Raw genomic sequence first — 17,562 nt, 5'->3', positions numbered from 1 at the left:
TATACCTAGTCCAACGCCACATTATATGGCACATTCACAGCTGATGGATATCCACAAAGATTAATGGCACATGGTTTGTTACTTGATTTAACGTAAATTTATTTCATCTCGACAAAAACATTTTCATGCCGTCTAGCAGAATCTGGTCGTGACTACATTATCATTCAAAAAATGTACATGCATGTGCTAAGACAACCGCTGATGGATTCTCTTCCCCCCGTTTTCCCCCTTTTATTCCATCACAGCAACCGATTTTAATCCGTTATTCCGCACATCCATTCGCATGCATGCATACATACAAGACAACGCCTACCACACCAATCCCATCACAACAAGCCTAAACCATCCTCTCCTCTACTGCAGCGTGGGCATGTTCACCGAAGCCTTGTTGGCAACGGCATCTGCGCTCTGCCACAGCGCTGTCACCGTCTTCTGCTGTGTGTAGAAGTTGATGCCGGGTCGGCCGTAGAATGTGTTGGCACCGCCTCCCGCAATGGACTTCTTGTTGCCGGTGAAGGAGAACATGGGCAGGGGCACGGGGATGGGCACGTTGATACCAATCTGGCCAGGCTCAATCTTCCTTCGGAAGGTCTCGGCGGTGGCACCGGATTTGGTGAAGATGGCAGCACCGTTACCATACTCATTCTTGTTGATAAGCTCAATGGCCTCGTCAAGGGTGTCAACGTTCAAGCACACGAGCACGGGGCCAAAGATCTCCTGCTTGTAGCATGTCATGTCGGTGGTGACGTCGGTGATGATGGTGGGGGCAATGAAGTTGCCGTTGGGGTACTTGGAAGGCTTGAAGCCACGGCCATCGAGCAAGATCTTGGCGCCCTCCTTCTCGGCGCTGGCAATCAGGCTCTCGATGCGCTCCTTGCTCTGGGGAGAGATGACGGGGCCCAGGTCGGCACCGTCCTCGAAGCCACCGTCAACCTTGAGGGCCTTTGCGCGCTCGGCCAACTCTGGAAGCCACTCCTTGGTCTCGCCAACCATGACCAGTGTGCTCAGGGCCATGCAGCGCTGACCAGCAGCGCCAAAGGCGGCACCAGTAACGGCGTTGAGGAAGTGGTTCTTGTTGCAGTCGGGGAGCACAGCAGCGTGGTTCTTGGCTCCCAGATTGGCCTGGACACGCTTGCCGTTGGCAGAAGCTCGCGAGTAAATGTACTCACCAGCCTTGTTGCCACCAACAAAGCTGACAGCCTTGATGGAGGGCTCGTCAAGGATGAAGTTGACAGTGTCGTGAGCGCCGTGGATGACGCTGACAACTCCGGGAGGGAATCCAGCCTTCTCGGCCAGCTCGACGAGGATCATGGCAGCACCAGGGTCACGCTCTGAGGGCTTGATGATGATGGTGTTACCAGTGATGGTGGCAATGGGGATAGACCAGAGAGCAATCATGGCAGGGAAGTCTAAAAGAGTCTCTTGTTAGCCACACATTCATATGCATATATATAATAGGTTCGTCATGGTTTCCCTAATTTGTACAATGGAAACAACTTACTGAAAGGGCAGATGGCAGCAGTGACGCCCAATGGCTCACGGTAGCTTCTCGTCTCCATGTCCTTGGCAACCTCCAGAACCTCGCCCTTGAGCAGCTCCGGTCCGCCAACGGCAGCCTCGGCAACCTGCAGACCACGCAGCACATCACCCTTGGCATCGGCAAAGGTCTTGCCCTGCTCGAGCGTGATGCTGGCGGCCAGTCTGTCCCAGTTGTCCTTGATCAGCTGCACGTAGCGGAACAGGATCTGCTGGCGGAACAGCACGGTGGTGTCCCTCCAGGCGAGGAAAGCCTTCTGCGAAGACTCCACGACGGCCTTCATCTCGGCCTCGGTCATCTGCGGCACACGCGTGACGAGGTTGTTGGTGGCCGGGTCGGCCAGATCGAAGTACTTGTCCGTGGAGGACTGCACGAACTTGTTGTCGATGAAGTAGGGAGTGTTGCGGATCTCCTCAATGGGCTCGTGGGTAGTCGGGAAGCTGGTGGCCGTCGAGGCGAGGGCATCCATAGGCTTGAGCTGCGCGGCCGTGGCGTGTATCCGCCGGGCAGCGGTGGCGGCCTGGGCTGCTCTGGGGTTGGAGGCCATCTTGGTGAGAGCAATGGCTGAGCGAGGAGAGGCTGCGGCGGTCAGGGGCCTGCGGGCAGAAGCAGAGGCGCTGCTCGCGATGAAGCGACGCATATTAGGAAGTGTGGGGGAGGAGAAGAAAGAAGACAGAAGGGGAGGGCGACGATGATGGGTATTAGTACTAGCAGCAGATGCTGGAGCAGTGACGAGATGGGAAGGCACGCGGGGCTGGTGTCTTGCTTCCTGTCTTCCCGTTCGCTAGAACCTCGGCGTCTCGTCTCTCTTATGCGTCTCAATCCAATCAAGGTCACACACAAAAGAAAGCAGAAACCGTCCCTCTGCGTCGTCGTCCCCCCAGAGAGTATTTATCCTCACCCGCCTTCCCCGTTATACCCAGCGATTACACACGGCTACGGCCGGGCGTGGGGAAGGGGAGGCGAATTAAGATGGGGGGGAACGCCAGGACCCAGATAGCCGCAAGGCCCATGTGGGGAAGGGCGCCGCATCTGCTGCGTGGGATTTCCTCGCAAATTGCTGCTCTCGACTCCGTATTAGAGGTGCGTGTTAAGCCGATGCCGCTTCATGCCGAAGCCATTGGCAGCCCGCGCGCCGTGGCAGACGCCGTTTGATTCGGGCAGGTCCCTTGTTACATAAGCGCCGTGCTGACGGTGTCTGATGGCCGCGGGATTACTGTGTGCTCACCTGCATGGCCGTGGACAGCTACGATTGTCATCCTGCTCGGCAACGCTGCAGCTATAAAAGCTCCGATGACGGGGGGCCTTTGCCGAGAAAAGTACGAAGATTGAGCTCTGCTCTTGACGCCATCAGCCAAGCTACTGACACCGTCAGTCTCTTTCGACTTGCACTAGAGAGTCAAGTCTACCGAGGATGGTCACAGGCGCCTTTTGGAGGGAGTTGGATTATTAGATAGGTTTCCGTATGTGGCCTGGTAACTGTATAGAGCAGCTACTAGTAGCAGTCCATTAGTAAGTAGTACTGGGTAGGTCTGTCTCTAGATATCAACATCGACGAGATTTCAACAATCACCAAACAATCAATCAATCCAACCTTGATACCAATACGAACAAGAAGAAAAAAACTAGCAGCCACGTGTTGCTTGCGCCTGATTCCTTCGACTCATGCATTGGTGCCCTTCTTCAAGGCCGTGCCCTAAGCTGTAATCGGCGCTTACCTGCCTGCAAAGTAACATTTATCTGCACAATCATATCTGTCCCGCTGCTTACTGCTTGCCGATGTGCTCCATAATACGTCCGTTACAAAGAGAAAAAAAAAAGCCTGGGATCTTATCTGACAGGCACCACTTGGGGTAGTAGTATTTTCAAATCAAGAGGGGGCAAATAATAGCAATAGATTCCTTTTTTTTTTTTTAACAAAGTTTGTCTTATAATAGTTATTCATGTTTCCGTCGCCTATGCTTCCAAATCTTATTGTGGGTTCTGTCCCAGATATTGGTATATTGGATATGTTGTTTTGGTTCATCTCACATCTCGCTCGCTATTTGATCCCATTCACTCAACAAAAGAAAATCAGCCGTCCTTTTAATAGATTTTTACGATTGGCTGCGAGTGGTGCGCTTGGTGACCTCGCCCTTAGCCTTGTCGGCACCAGTGGCGGCAGCCTCGGACTGGTCCTTGGCCTTGTCCTTGGAGGTGGCAGCAGCCTTCTTGGGGGCAGGGGCAGAAGAGCCGCCAAGGTTGACCAGAACGGAGATAATGGCAATCAGAGAAACGAAAACGGCGGCAATACCACCAGCGATCTCAGGAACGAACTTGATGGCCTCAATGGGGTCACGCTGGGCAATGGTAAGGAACAGGTCAAGCTTCTCCTTGACATAGAGGACGGGGTCATCGAGGAAGACGAGGTCAGAAGGAGACTTGGGGATGTCGTCAACCTTGGGCTTGTCAGCCTCCTCAAGAGTCTTCTCAATGGGGTGCTTGACGAAGAAGGTCTCGTTGGCAAGCTTCTCGGCATCCTCAACGGAGTGGCCAATGTAGATGTTGTCAAAGAGGATGTTGTTGGTCATGGTCCAGATCTCGAAACCAATCTGCAAAGAACAGAATCAATTAGCAAACACCCTGGTATAGAATTAGTTGAACAAAGGTTTCAACTTACAGCGCCCATGGGCTCAAAGTTAGCGGGAGTCTTGTCCTCGTAGTAGTCAGGGTTCTTGATCTTGCGAGGAGCCCAGACACCCTTGTAGGCGGGGTTGTCAATGAAGGGGGCAGACCACTTGCCCTTGTAGTCAGGGTTCTTGATCATGGGCTTGGTCCAGGGGCCGCATCCAGAGACATCGTCACACTTGGGGTTGGGGACGGTGGGGGCGATCCAGTCACCATCCTCCTCATCATCCCAATCCTCGGGCTTCTCAGCCTCAGGGTCGGGAATGACAGTGGGCTCGTTCTCGAGCCAGTCCTCAGGCTTGGTAGCCTCCTCGTCGACGATCTCGAAAGGAGCCTCCTCATCCCAGTCCTCGGGCTTCACGGCCTCGGGGTCAGCGATACGTGCCTCGTCAACCCAGTCTTCGGGCTTGGAGTCCTTGGGATCATCAATCTCCGCGGGAGGGTTGATGGATGGGGTGAGATCCTCAAGGAGGCTGCCAGCCTTGGTCTCAACACCGTTCTGTCGGATGGAGAAGGTGTTGTTGGGGTGGACAATGAGGGTATAGAGCTCGGTAGTCTTGACAATGTTGACCGAGGGAGCGGAGTTGAGGTGCTTCTCCTCGTACTCGCCCGTCTTGGGGTTCTTGTGGTTGACGATGAAGTGAACCCGGTTGTTGTGGCCACACTTGTCCGGACCGAACATGATGACGTACGGGGTAGTGTTGCTGAACTCATCCTGGTGAAGAGCCTTGTTGTCCCGCAGAAGCTTCATGTAAGCACCACCGCAGTCCAATCCGTCTAGAAAGCGCACGCGCAGGTCAGCATATGTCTAGATGCCTTCGTCTTGCAGATATTGGAATTCTATTCCCGGGCGTCAACTTACTCTGGAGCTTGACCTCATACTGAACAACGAGGGTCTTGCCCTTGTTGTCAATCTTCTTGGGGAACTTGGCCGAGATGGCGTGGTGAGCGGCAGCGTTCTTGACGACAAGCCCCTTATCGCCCTCGATACCCTTGTACTGGAAGGGCTCCTCGACAGACCATTCACCAACATAGGCCCATTCCTCCTCCTCCTTGTCCTTGTCGGAGGCGGAGGTATCCTTCTTGGCGTGGGAAGGCTTCCACCGTGTCTCCCAGTCATCGGTGAACTGCTCAAGGAAGTCTGCCTTGATGGTGGTAGGCTGGTAGTCATGTCAGTTAGCACGCAACTCGCAGTATGGCCCTACGATGGTCATCCAAGCAGCAGCGGCTGCGGCTGCTTCTGGAAACAAAGCATTCTGTCTCCACATTCAACAGGAAGAGGAAGAGGAAAAAGCAGCTTACAGTGAAGGTGGGGAGTTCCGGCACAGCCTTGGACTCTTCAACTTCCTCGGCATACGCGACACCAGCGAACAAGGCCGCGGCGGCGGCGACGGTGTTGAACTTCATGGTGAGAAGCGCAACCTGGTCGACAGGCTTGAAATCACTGCAAAAAGTATATCAGAGCGCAGGGCGCAACGATGGTGCTTGGAGAGTGCGGGGGAGAAGAGAAGGAAGTGATGCCAACAAAGCAGTCCCAGCGCTCGAAGAGAAAGATGATTTCTCAAGAGTTTGGTTGAAGGAAGGAGAAAGAAGAGGAAAAAGTTGAGATGCGCGCGGCGACACTTGAAGAAGGCTGGGGAACAGGCCAGCCAGGTCTTGAGGACACGTAGAAGCTATCCAGGGCCACCACCAGAATTTAGCTGCCAGGTTAGTTCTTGATGCGGGGGTCGAGCTGCCAGGCTGGGTTAAATCGCAAAATGTACGTACCCGTGCTCATCGGAAGCAGCCCAATTCTCCAATCAGAGGCGCTGCAGGAGACGAGAATAAAGTCCCGGATGAGCTCCTTTGGCGCCGCTGCAACCCACGTGTGGGGCCTGGCCTGCTGATGGATGCTGCAAGTACTATCCACCACATATTTTTTTTTTTTTTTAGGAATCCTTTGGAATTCCTTGGGGAAGTAGACAGTCAGCGCCAATTGAGGCAATCCGGCAAGCGAAAGCTATCAATAGCAATAAAACGTGTAGAAATAGATGTCCTCTTGTTTATTCATTATACAAATGCCCTGCTTCTATCCCCAAGCCCAATCAATTGATCCTATTACGCGGTTGGTAGCATCAATTTATTACCCGCGAGACGGAGGAGGGGAAATGGTGGAGGAACCTGGCTAGGTAGACGGGACAGAAGATGCCACATGTCCAATATGGCGCTGAGCAAACGAGGCCGCCTCGGATTAAGGCGCTCACGATGCCGACACAAAGATCAGCTCTTCTGCTTTATTACATGCAGCACGGAACATGCTCTTGAATGCTATCACGGCGAATTTTTCTTCCTCCTTCAACCTCTTTGTTTTCCCTGCACTTTTCTTCTCCCCAACGCTATGGAGAGCCTAAAATTTTTAGCACATCGATCGATTTCTAATGCACACAAGAGGTGCCCCATTAATGTGACAAGCCGCTAAGTTTGCCGCTATTATTACGGAGTTGCACCAGAGAGTGGTATACAGAGGCACCGCTAAGGCACTAGCCCGCGCAGATGTGCCGAGAATATTTCGGGAACAGCTATTCAACTACTGAAATAGCCCATCTTTCCAGCGTTTGCAATTTCGTTCCAAATCGAGGAAACCATCGTAGCATTGCTTTATATATCAGCACTCCGAGTTCAATTTATTGACTTAGTATCTGGTATATACATGTACTACTAAGGTAGCCAATGACCTTTTACCTACTAGGAAGCTGGGTAATCTTGTATAACAAACAAAGTCTGCACGTTGTATCCGACAGCACGTGTCGATATATGCAAGACAAATTGCATACATGGAGCAATTACTAATTTATGCGGTGTATGTGTGACGGCTTCGGATTAGTAGTATCACAGGACATAATAGCTTGAATTACCTGCCATATAGGTGGATAGGTATTACCTCGTAGTACTTGGTAGATTGCATGTATTCATACGATCTGCGCAGGGTCCGCAACTCACGTCGCGCGTGGTGGAAAAGTCTCCCCACATCAGATGATTGATTGCACGATGCGCTCACTGGTCCAAGTGTTAACGATGGTTAGCCGATCTCAGAAATGGAATGAGATCAACTCTCCATCATGGGCTCAAGTTATAAGTTCATAAGGCTTAATAGAATTACAGATGTATGGAATCGCAAGACGTTGGATCTCACAGATGGGGTGAGATCAACTCTCCATTGGCTCAGGCTCACAAGGTTTCGTAGAATCACAGATGAATGGAATCGCAAGACGTAAAGCTGTCCAAACAGGCTCTTTTGGTATTATCCCTATCCAACCAATCCATATTACGTTTTGTGGTTAAATACACACAATATCGTCATTAAGTCCTTCAAAACCAGGAAAATTAACCCCCTTTACATTATCCAAGACTGAAATTAAAAAGATAGCAAAAGACAACAAAAAAGTCAAGGGATATCTCAGAAATTACAGAGCCATAAGGGCAGCGATGACACCAACAAAGGCACCGCCAGAGGCGATGATGGCGGGAGCAGCGTTGGTGGTGGATGTGGTGGAAGCAGAGCCGGTCTTGGTGCTTGAGCTGCCGCTGGACTTGGTAGCAGAACCAGTGGGAGCAGCGCCAGACTCAGTGCCGGAAGACTCAGAGGAGCCAGTGCCGGTAGGGGCAGCGGCGGAGTCGGTGTTGGAGTTGGCGGCGTTGTTGCCACCAGCAGCGCCAGTAGCCTCGGGAGTGCCCTTGGAGGTGACAAAGTAGTGGTTGTTGATGCACTTCTGGATGCAGTCGCCAAAGGCCTTGGTATCAGCAGCGCTGCCGTTGCCCTGGGGGCACTTGGCGACACATTGGGTGGTGGCGTTGGCCTGGGCGCCGTCGGGAGAGGGGACCTGTTGGATATACGTGTAAGTCATCTTATCAGGAGTATCGTCATGGTGGCTATGGGCATTCCATTCACTTTGCTCTTCTCATGCCATCAAAGTGAGAGAGCGAGAGAGTTCAAGTGAGAGCATAGAGGCAGGATAAATAAAAACATACAGCAACGCAGTGAGCCTGGCAGTTGACATCGCCCTCAGGGCAGGCCTTGTAACAAGCCAGCTGAGAGGCCTGAGCGGGGCTCATGGAGACAGCAGTAGCTGGGGCAGAGGTGGTCTCGGCAGCAGCCATGACGGCGAAGAGGCCGGAGAGAAGGACGGAGAAACGCATGGTGACGGTAGTGAAGGTTTTTCTTTTGTTGGGTATACAAAGAGACGGGCTGACACTGGAGGTCGTGGAGTAACAAGCACACGAACGAATGTGGGCGATGGACCGAAGCGAAGGACGAGTCGAAGGACGATCGAGATGATGAAGAAAAAAGAGAGGAAAAGAGAGGAGAAAAAAAGCAGTTGCACGCCGAGGAGCAGGGAATCTCCCTTTTAATAGTACGAGCACCCGACGAAAAGGTCAGGACGCGGCCAGGAAGTCCCAAAGCCAAGGCCCCAGGCGCGTAACGAGCGTTCGTAGCTCCAGGAGACCAATAACGCACTGGCGGCAAGCCTCGCCGTGGTTATTTTCGGCGCACAGTACGGGTCATGTACCGGGCGGGAAATCTCCTAGTGCAGCGCCAGGCCTTGAGCTGGCCAAAATTTGGGTGCATGGCATGAGACAAAAAACCTGCTGGTCTTAAGGGGCCCCGCCCAAGCATTGCTTGCTTGCTGCCCTCGATGCTACGGCGATGGTTGCCCATCTGTGTTGGCAAAGTAAACATTCGAGGCTCAACTCTTTGCTTTTGCAATACTAATTGCGAGTACGACATGCGCAGATAGAATGGACGTCCGTTCTCTGCGGCGGCGGCGCAAAAGCCAAGGCGGCGTCTTTAATTGCGTGGCGCCACGATGCAGCAGCCGCAATCAAACCCGTTGCAACCCCCAACTTCTTTCTGATGCCGTGGCGCCTGAGATTTTCCTTCACGTTGTCTTGTGGCACTCCCGCTGCCCTTTGCCTCGTAAGACAATCCAACGTTGCTGCGTGTTCGCAGCCTACACAGGCGTTTTTGGCTCGTATCCAGTCGTGACGATCTCCTCTGCTGTGCATGCATTGACTCTGCCCAACGACGAGGACAGGTGCGGCTTCTGCCCTTCTGCCGTCCTCCAGCCAGTTCCCAGATCACGGCCCATTTCGCCGAGGCCTGCGCTGTGCGATGCGGTCATTGATTTCTGTCGGCATCTCGGCCATGGGTCCCATAGAGGCTGTGTGCGGCTTGTGGGACGGACCACCTTTGATGGTCTGCAAGTATCTCGTACCCTGGCTCCCTTGTTCCAATCTGTTTTGTTCATGCGGCGCAGTGACGGAACGAGGCCTCCTCTTTGTCTATGCCAATTTTTCTTTTCTTCCTCTCTTAAGCTACGTTTCGGTTGATCCTTGTCAAGATAATGGCACCAGCATAAAGTTGAAGCTTCTTCATAGGCCACTCATCCGTCCCCCATCGCCGATTGTCTCCCCGCTGCAACTAGAACTGCTAGCACATACTACCACATTATTACCATCAACAGTCGTGTGTTTACAAGCATTATTGGCTGTTTTGTTCCATTCGGCTAAGGCCTGCAGGGGCATGAAGCGGCGCTAGGGCAGCCCATGCTAGCGAAAGACTTGCTGGGTGGTTAATTCTAGTGACTAAGACAAAAGTCCAAGCCGTATTTTGAATTTGATCGTCCTCTGGAATTCGTCACACGGTGACATTGGTGAGTAATAACATCAACACCAGCATTGGCCACTTCATGCTGCCGTTTGTGCCACTCTCCGGCTTTTTAAATATATTTTTTGCTCTCTCCATCTTCAGATTTCGAAACGTGTCACGAACATCCGCTAACACAGCATAGCCAATGGATACGAAAGGGGGAGGCTTACACTGGTGTAAACCCAAAAAAGAAGGGCAGCGGAAAGCCAATTCACGATAGCAAAGCAAACAATCGCCAGCTTACCACACAATGCTTGATACTACGGCCCTTAGCCCGTGAGGCTAGGCTCTCTAGCCTGTGACCTGCGAGCCACCAGGGGTTGCGGCGCTCCCTTTGTTGAAGATACAAGCCAGGCCCAGTCCCGGTTCTTGTCTTCGCACTGTGCTTTGGAGGCAAAAAGGCTTTGGCTCCTTCTTATACGAGGGCTCCATTTGGCGATCGGTGCATGGCCGTGCCAGACGGGGCAAGATTCCGAAGGGGGATCTAACCAAGTTGCGGCTGGTGAAGCTGACTGCGGCCCCCTGGTCAAAGGAACGTCTGCTCCTTGTGCAGCTGAAAGTCGTATGCACGGGCAGGCCCAGCGACATCCGCCTGTGTCCTGAGGATAGGGACCGCAATTTCCACAGAAACATTGGCCTTGGGCTCGGCTTCTCCTGGCCTTGTGACCATGGAGCTTGGTTACGATGGAGCCCCGAGCGGTACTTTCAGCTTTGGTAGCTCGGCACTCTCAGCTCATTATGCTTTGATGATGGTCACCAACTACCCAGTAGTGGCTCTCCATCCATTCGGCCGTGGCTCTTGAGGTGCGAGGTAGCTAGTACGATGGCAAAGAAGAATCCCATACCCCTTGGAGCTGCAGCACTAGGTAGATACTACTGCAACTCCCGCAGCGATACGTGTAATGCGGGCTCTTGAATGTTAATTTCAGGACCGGCTCAACCCTACATACGTACATTGGTCTGAGACAATTGCACAGTAGGCACCACAGAGTTGTGAGGAAAAAAGGTAGTTTTGCGAGTCCCCTTTTTAACTCCTCCTCTCTCGCAGAATCCATATTATAAAGTGCAATCTAGCAGCAGTAAACGCGGGCGAACGCGCTGACGATCCCAACCTTTGATTCGCCATTCCTCTCTCACTCGGGCCAATGAGACAAGCTGCTTTACAAGATTGAAATGAGGTGCTGAAACAGTTGTCAGCGAGGGCGGATGCTTAGTAACTAGGGCGAGCGTCCGACCAACCACGACGCAAGGAGAGACTCCAAAGTGCAGGAAAAACAGGTACGAGGTACGAGGAGCGAGCACACTAATCAATGGCAGCGCCGTTTCTCAATCGAGACGCGACACTGCGGGCATGCAACATGCAAAAGTACACTTCGAGGTCGCTATACGCGCCTTCACCATGGCAATCTCGACTGCTGTTCTCGATGGGAAAAGACCATGCTCCGGACTCTGCCCCATAGTATAGAATTGCCGATCTAATCTTATCTCACTTGCAACAATCGAGATCATTTTGTTATGAAAAGGTGGCCCTTGCGCGCCTCCCAGCAAGCAGCCCACGTTTTTTTTGCTTCCCTGCCTACCTATCACAGCTAAGCTCGTCATTTTCGCGCATGGAGGGGCAAGCAAGGGAGAAAAAAAAATTAAGGTGCACTAAATTGAGAGGGGCAACAAGCTCTCTAACACGATAACGACAGCACAGAGAAGAGAGGCTCGAATTGTTGTATTTTTTTTTTTTTCGAGAGAGAGAGACAAATAATTCATTTAAGCAATTATTATCATTACGAATCGCTGCATATCTATTTCTCTTTTGACATAAAAAAAAAAAAAAAACCACCCGTTTCGCAATGGCTGAGACTACTGTTGTTGACAACCCGGACCAGCTCATCACCTCGACGGACCCTGAGCACCCTGCCAACCTCATCCCTTCGTTGTGCGCCAAGTTTTGGACGTTGGGATGGGTTACTGGTACGGGAGGAGGATGTTCAATTAGAGATGGGTAGATGCCCCCTCCCCTCGCCCTTCCCCTTGATGAGGTTTTATCCCCCATATTCATTTGCCCGGTGACAAGCATGACGATGACGATGCGGATGAGCTTCGCTTCGTGCCATCTCAAGTGAGAAGAAATGACATATAAGACTCACATAACCATGTATAAGACGTCCACACTATACACTCACACATACTGTCTCACGCTTTGTACAAAAAAAAAACCCAAACTAACACAGTCCCCCCCCCCGAAACAGCAATCTCGTCTACCTCGCCCCCTCGGGCGTCCAGAAGGAACTCATGAAACCGGCCGACATCTACGTCCTCTCCCTCAAAGACCAGGAACCCTCCCTCAAGCAGCGCACCTACCTGCGCTCCCCTCCCGTCTACAAGCCCTCGCAGTGCACGCCCCTCTTCCTCGCGGCCTTCACCCGCCGCGGCGCCGGCTGCTGCATCCACACGCACTCCCACTGGGCCGTGCTGGTCACGCTGCTGCTCGAGGCAAAGGGCAACAGCCGCGTCTTTGAGATCAACAACATTGAGCAGATCAAGGGCTTTGGCAAGGGGTTCGGCAAGGCCGGTAACCTGGGGTACCACGATACGCTGAGGATCCCCGTCATTGAGAACACGCCGCATGAGGAGGACTTGACCGAGTATCTGGAGGCGGCCATGGAGCAGTATCCGGATACATATGCCGTGCTGGTGAGGCGGCATGGTGTCTATGTGTGGGGGGATAATGTCCACAAGGCAAAGACTCAGTGCGAGAGGTGAGTGGTTGCTTCTTTTCTTTTCTTTTCTTTTCTTTTCTTTTCTTTTCTTTTCTTTTCTTTTCTTTTCTTTTCTTTTCTTCCTTTGCATGTATACACTACAGACGGACAGTGCTGATATTGGTTTCCGTGAATTAATAGTCTGGACTACCTCTTCCAGCTGGCTGTTGAGATGCATCAGCTCGGCCTACCTTGGATCAGCGACATTGCCCAGATTGCGCCTCAGAGGTCCTAAGGCGACGTAGGATTAAAGAAGAGAAAGAAAAAACTAGAGAAAGGGAGGTGTCAACTTGGTACTTGGGATTTTAGATTGGAGTTCAAAAGGTGTAGAAACCATCCTTTCTTTTAACAATGTTAGGATTTAGTTATGAATGTTAAATCTTCTTTTTTTTATATCATATTATAAATTCTCGCGTTATGCATGATATAATCTCATAGCTCATCTCTCGGCCGCGAATCCTCTACAACGACCTCTGCAGATTCGCTTCCTTGCAAATCATCAAGACCATCTTCAGCATCTCCAGGTATCGCTCCCAACTCATCAGCCTCCTTCACTGCATCCACAATCTTTCCAACTTTGTCAACCATGGACTCATCATTACCATCCCTCTCCTCCTGCGCCACTTTCGGCTCCCATCCCACCTTTGCAGTAGGCAAGCTCTCGTCCGGCAATCCATCCACCTTAATCTCCCCGTCAATCACCACCCCAGCTTTTCCAGATTGCCCAGGCTCGCGGGTACTACTCATCACCGCGCTTCCAGCCTTTGACCCGACTCCAAACACAATCCGCAGCGGCAACCATACAAGCCACCACAACGGTCCATACAAGATCCTCCTAAACACAAGCCACGCGCCCGTCACCATCAGCATGTACAGCGCCGTTTGTAAATACCACGTATCGCTCTTCTGAGACTTGAGCAGCGTGCCCAGCAGATCCCTTGAGCTGGCCAGCATGCCATCCAGCGAAGTATACGACTCGTCCAGCTTCTTTAACGCAGCCGACGACTCCGTCAGCGTCTGCCGCGCAAACTCGCTCTTTGTCAGCTCCGACGCAATGAGGGCGTGTGTCCGTCGCAGGGCATTTGTGACGTTGCTGCTTGCTCCCACCGTTTGTCGGTCTTCTTCCGATAGACTGGACTGCAGTTGGCGGTTCTGATGGTAGCTAGGTCGTACGGGTCGAGATATAACTTGTGATTGTTCGGCACTGCCGCCGACGGAGGTATCTGTCTCCGAAATGGGCTCGGAGAAGGACTGTACCATGAGCTCTCTTTCTAGTCGTTGTGCCCGCGCTAAACTCTTCTTCGCTGATAGGCGTGCCTTTCGAAGTGATGATCGATGGCTATATAAATATAATTTTAGCATGTGCCAGATTGCCTTAATATCTCTTGGGATAAGAACCGTCTCGGGTCTCCTTACCTGGCCAATTCCTTTCCTACCCTCTCGATCCCATCTTCAAGCCTCTCCTTCTCATGTCCGCCTCGCCGCAGATATTTCGCCTCTTCACATAGCAGCTGCTGATCTTCTAATCCGTTCTTCAATATTAAGCCAGCTTCTGCGCTAAGCTCTCCGCTCACACTCCCTTCCTCTTCGATATTCAAAGGCACTGATCCTGGTTGAAATTCCACGTTTGCCAATCGATCGATCAGTTCCCTCAGCTGCGCGGTAGTCTCCTGCAAGGCAGCTAGCCGTTCCTGCAGTCCCTCCAGAGACATCTTTGTTATTTAAAAACTCGCAGTAAGAAAAAACCAAAAATATTGCTTCGTTGTGTAAAAATCAGGAATCTTGAAAAGTTGATAGCTACCTAGACAACTTTCAAAGCTAACATGTCATCATCATCATTGGCTCGGCGTGGCCAGTAAAGTACCTTGTATAGCGATATGCTTATACCGGGTCTCCACCAAATTTCGACATCGTCCCGCCAAAGCCCACTATCGACAAGTCGTACCAGCAGCGACAAAAGTTCGATTCTCGCCTTATAACTCTTTTTCGCCGCAGTTTCTTCCCCTTTCTCTAACCGAAAAGATGATTACCAAATTCATGACCGAGGTCACGGCCAAATTCAACCCCTTCTCGACATGCGCCAAACCTGCTCGTCTGTTCTTAACCTTCCTCCCGCCAAACGTTCGTGCGAATGGAACCGTCGTCAATACGGCTCTCCTCCCGAGAGACTCTGCAGAGAGCAGCTCATTGCGAGTCAAATTCAGTACGCTTTCATCGAGAAGGAGAAGCAATGGGGTAATTGAGCATGCGCTAACTGATTTGCGCAGAGGATGGCAAAGAAATGGACTTCAACTGCTCAAAAATCAACATTAAGAGTTTAGTCGAGGAGGTCGACCGTCACTCGCGCCAATTGCAAAAGGCCGCAGATTTATCCGAATAAAACTACAAAACATGTCTCTATTTTTACGCATTGACGGCGTTACGCGGGGCAGGGATACAGTTTAGATGAGGCCAATGTGGATGTCACTAGATATTGTACGATATGTTGTCATGAAACTTTTTTTTCCTTTAGTACTTTTGCTGCAGGGCTCAGATTTCAAGCCCGCAGGGTATACACTATCAAAGACTAAACATTTGATACAAGTGACGCCAGCAACAAGTGTTCATAGTTAAATCATGCATACTAAGCAGAAGCACCGCTGATGAAGAACCATTTGTCAATGGAGGCGTCGATCTTCGCAGGGGGGAGGTCCTCGTGAGCAGGCAGAGGAGGCAGAGACTGAGGAGCAACGCGGCTGGGAGAGTGCTCGACGGTCGTGTTGGTGCTAGAGAAGAAAAGAAAAAGAGTTAGTCAGATTGACCATTTACTGTCCTATGGGCCGTGGGGATTTAAAACTTACGTAGAGACGCTGCCAGGCTGGGTCTTGCCAGTAATGAGGCGCTCCCAGGCCTCAGCACACTCGCGAATGACGTCCATGGCGTAGCTGTTATTTGGTTAGTTAAAAGCACTTTGTGAGATATCTAGCGATAAGAGAGGACACATACGCCTTGTTCTTGCACTCGCCAGTAAAGGCGAACTGGTTCTCAGGCTTGCCGTCAGGGATCTTGTAGATACGGAACCACTCGTTGGTGGCACGGAGGAGGCCAGGCAGGTGGCGCTCAACGTCCTCGACGTCGTTGAGCTTAGGAGCCAGAGGGTCGTTCACGTCAATGACAATGACCTTCCAGTCAGTCTCCTCCTCGTCGAGAAGGGCCATGACACCGAGGACCTTGACCTGCTTGATCTGGCCGGGGTAGCCAACAAGCTCGCCGATCTCGCAGACATCAAGAGGGTCGTTGTCACCCTTGGCCTTGGTCTCGGGGTGGACGGTGTTGGGGTCCTCCCAGGTCTAAGGCGTACAGCGTTGTCAGTTGTCATCTTCCTTTATACCAGCAAGTTTGGCACCTGGGCCAGAGAGCTGGAGTTGGGTATAGAGTGAATTTGGCATCGCATACCTGGGGGAAGGCACCGTAGTTCCAGAGGTAGCCCTTGTGGGGGAAGCAGTTGCGGACGAAGCGAAGCTTGCCCTTCTTAACATCCTGCTTGATGGGGTTGAGGAGCTCCTCCTTGGAGATCTATGAGGGAAGAGGCCACAAAAGTCAGTACATCGAAAAGAGCGGTGCCTGAAACGAGGGGCAGCAAAAAGGGGGATGGACAAGGTCGAAGCCAGATGCGCTCGTGTCTCAGATGAAAGACAAGATGGCAGCTAATGCGATCGAGATCCAATCAATTGCTGTGGTAATGAGCTCACCTCAAGCTTGCCGTTGGTCCATCGAGGGATCTCGACGACCATGTTCAGGATGGTCTGCTCCTGGTTGGCAAAGAGAGGAATGTCGTGGAAGGGAGACACGGGGACGCCATCCTTCTCAATGTAGACGCGGTGCTCCAGAGTGTTCTGGGCGGCAACCTTGCGGACGGTGTATCCAGACATGTTGGCGGATTGTGATGATGGCAAGTCGGAATTGCTGTTCAAATGGCGAGCAATTTGAGCAGTTCGCTGGAAGGGTTGGGAAGCTTGCGAGGAGGCGGAGGAGTTTTGACCCGATGGAGGGGGCGGGGCACGCTGACCCATTTTGGCAGCGATAGGGATAGCACTGTCAGCGCCTGTAGTAACGCCGTCCGCAGGCCTACCGGAGCGCTGTGCGCAGGCTGCGTCAGGAGCAGCGGAAGTGTACTGTCGAGTTGCTGTCCAGCATGCACCGCTTTGATTGGGCAGGGAGATTTGGCCGCGCAGACTCTGCCACCTGAGCTGCAGTGCACGTCGAACCAACATGGGCAAATGTCTCAAGACCGGGTTGGGGGCTCTCTTGACGGGCAGCAGGATGAAGGAATGTCCCCAGTCCGGGGGAGGACCAACTGGTAAGAGGAGTTTATTTCTGTCCTTTCCAGATTCTCTTAGAATATCAATCTCACAGGGGGCGACTTCGGTTCTTTCGGGCCTTTGACCGAGGTTCGTAGCAGGCTTTTCAGTGCCGGTGTGCTGAACGGCTGCCGGAGATACGGGGCGGCAATGGAAACCTGTACTGTATCTACATGCGAGAGGCGGTAAAGCCCAGACGGCGCAGAGGGCTCGAGCTTTACCAAGGCACATGCAGTTTTATTGCGGGTCTGTTAGGCAAATAGCTCATTCCACGTACCGACCCCCTCAAATTTGTGTGTCACGATACATCATCGCCGGCAAAGCTCAAACATATTCGCCATCTCTGCTCGGTACAGGGTAAATCTCTTTAGGAACGCTCGATCGCAATTACACGCCAACCAATCCTTCAATCCCCCAATCCCTTAAACGTAGATGTGAAATATCATTGCATACCCTTTCCAGCAACATACAACTTCATCCTCGAATATGCAATACTACTCCCTTCTCTTACAATGAAGAGACGCCGAATCGCTCCATCTTATCAGCTGAATACGCCTCTATAAATTGAGCTCTATTGTT

The 17,562-nt window shown here is 52.0% G+C and overlaps 7 protein-coding genes across 7 annotated transcripts; 2 read left to right on the top strand and 5 right to left on the bottom strand.

The window, feature by feature from the left end:
- Window positions 1-354: 354 nt before the first annotated feature.
- On the bottom strand, window positions 355-2,177 carry TrAFT101_001641 (uncharacterized protein; the record flags this gene model as incomplete). Its single annotated transcript, XM_024899626.2, has 2 exons — window positions 355-1,409; window positions 1,502-2,177. The coding sequence occupies 2 exons, from the start codon at window positions 2,175-2,177 to the stop codon at window positions 355-357; spliced, it is 1,731 nt and encodes a 576-aa protein (XP_024762760.2).
- A 1,456-nt stretch (window positions 2,178-3,633) lies between these two features.
- Window positions 3,634-5,611, bottom strand: TrAFT101_001640 (uncharacterized protein; the record flags this gene model as incomplete). The annotated part of the gene is made up of 4 exons (XM_024899557.2): window positions 3,634-4,128; window positions 4,197-4,981; window positions 5,067-5,364; window positions 5,507-5,611. 4 exons carry the CDS (start codon window positions 5,609-5,611, stop codon window positions 3,634-3,636), a joined length of 1,683 nt encoding a protein of 560 aa, XP_024762759.1.
- Window positions 5,612-7,446: 1,835 nt separating this feature from the next.
- Window positions 7,447-9,008, bottom strand: TrAFT101_001639 (uncharacterized protein). Its single transcript, XM_024905156.2, has 2 exons — window positions 8,213-9,008; window positions 7,447-8,064 (listed from the first exon to the last, which is right to left on the bottom strand). Exons 1-2 carry the CDS (start codon window positions 8,378-8,380, stop codon window positions 7,648-7,650), a joined length of 585 nt encoding a protein of 194 aa, XP_024762757.1. The 5' UTR covers window positions 8,381-9,008; the 3' UTR covers window positions 7,447-7,647.
- A 1,822-nt stretch (window positions 9,009-10,830) lies between these two features.
- Window positions 10,831-13,057, top strand: MDE1 (Methylthioribulose-1-phosphate dehydratase). The gene is made up of 3 exons (XM_024907763.2): window positions 10,831-11,886; window positions 12,134-12,643; window positions 12,785-13,057. The coding sequence occupies exons 1-3, from the start codon at window positions 11,735-11,737 to the stop codon at window positions 12,876-12,878; spliced, it is 756 nt and encodes a 251-aa protein (XP_024762756.1). The 5' UTR covers window positions 10,831-11,734; the 3' UTR covers window positions 12,879-13,057.
- TrAFT101_001637 (uncharacterized protein) lies at window positions 13,017-14,435 on the bottom strand. The gene is made up of 2 exons (XM_024902387.2): window positions 14,060-14,435; window positions 13,017-13,982 (listed from the first exon to the last, which is right to left on the bottom strand). Exons 1-2 carry the CDS (start codon window positions 14,353-14,355, stop codon window positions 13,076-13,078), a joined length of 1,203 nt encoding a protein of 400 aa, XP_024762755.1. The 5' UTR covers window positions 14,356-14,435; the 3' UTR covers window positions 13,017-13,075.
- A 117-nt stretch (window positions 14,436-14,552) lies between these two features.
- Window positions 14,553-15,294, top strand: TrAFT101_001636 (mitochondrial 54S ribosomal protein mL53). The gene is made up of 2 exons (XM_024899550.2): window positions 14,553-14,846; window positions 14,911-15,294. The coding sequence occupies exons 1-2, from the start codon at window positions 14,666-14,668 to the stop codon at window positions 15,021-15,023; spliced, it is 294 nt and encodes a 97-aa protein (XP_024762754.1). The 5' UTR covers window positions 14,553-14,665; the 3' UTR covers window positions 15,024-15,294.
- TrAFT101_001635 (uncharacterized protein) lies at window positions 15,094-17,214 on the bottom strand (the record flags this gene model as incomplete). Its single annotated transcript, XM_024899564.2, has 5 exons — window positions 15,094-15,408; window positions 15,484-15,567; window positions 15,629-15,972; window positions 16,079-16,198; window positions 16,375-17,214. The coding sequence occupies 5 exons, from the start codon at window positions 17,212-17,214 to the stop codon at window positions 15,267-15,269; spliced, it is 1,530 nt and encodes a 509-aa protein (XP_024762753.2). The 3' UTR covers window positions 15,094-15,266.
- Between the last annotated feature and the right edge of the window lie 348 nt (window positions 17,215-17,562).

This window comes from Trichoderma asperellum, chromosome 1 (assembly GCF_020647865.1).
Source record: "Trichoderma asperellum chromosome 1, complete sequence".
Taxonomy (NCBI): domain Eukaryota; kingdom Fungi; phylum Ascomycota; class Sordariomycetes; order Hypocreales; family Hypocreaceae; genus Trichoderma; species Trichoderma asperellum.
This window is presented reverse-complemented; position numbering and strand designations above follow the sequence as displayed.

Coding starts and splice junctions, on each gene's coding strand:
- MDE1 (XM_024907763.2), top strand. CDS start 11,735: ATGGCTGAGACTACTGTTGTTGACAACCCGGACCAGCTCATCACCTCG. Junction 11,887..12,133: donor GGATGTTCAATTAGAGATGG/GTAGATGCCCCC, acceptor CCCCCGAAACAG/CAATCTCGTCTACCTCGCCC. Junction 12,644..12,784: donor GCAAAGACTCAGTGCGAGAG/GTGAGTGGTTGC, acceptor GTGAATTAATAG/TCTGGACTACCTCTTCCAGC.
- TrAFT101_001639 (XM_024905156.2), bottom strand. CDS start 8,380: ATGCGTTTCTCCGTCCTTCTCTCCGGCCTCTTCGCCGTCATGGCTGCT. Junction 8,065..8,212: donor GCCAGGCTCACTGCGTTGCT/GTATGTTTTTAT, acceptor TATATCCAACAG/GTCCCCTCTCCCGACGGCGC.
- TrAFT101_001637 (XM_024902387.2), bottom strand. CDS start 14,355: ATGTCTCTGGAGGGACTGCAGGAACGGCTAGCTGCCTTGCAGGAGACT. Junction 13,983..14,059: donor GTAGGAAAGGAATTGGCCAG/GTAAGGAGACCC, acceptor ATATTTATATAG/CCATCGATCATCACTTCGAA.
- TrAFT101_001636 (XM_024899550.2), top strand. CDS start 14,666: ATGATTACCAAATTCATGACCGAGGTCACGGCCAAATTCAACCCCTTC. Junction 14,847..14,910: donor CTCATTGCGAGTCAAATTCA/GTACGCTTTCAT, acceptor TGATTTGCGCAG/AGGATGGCAAAGAAATGGAC.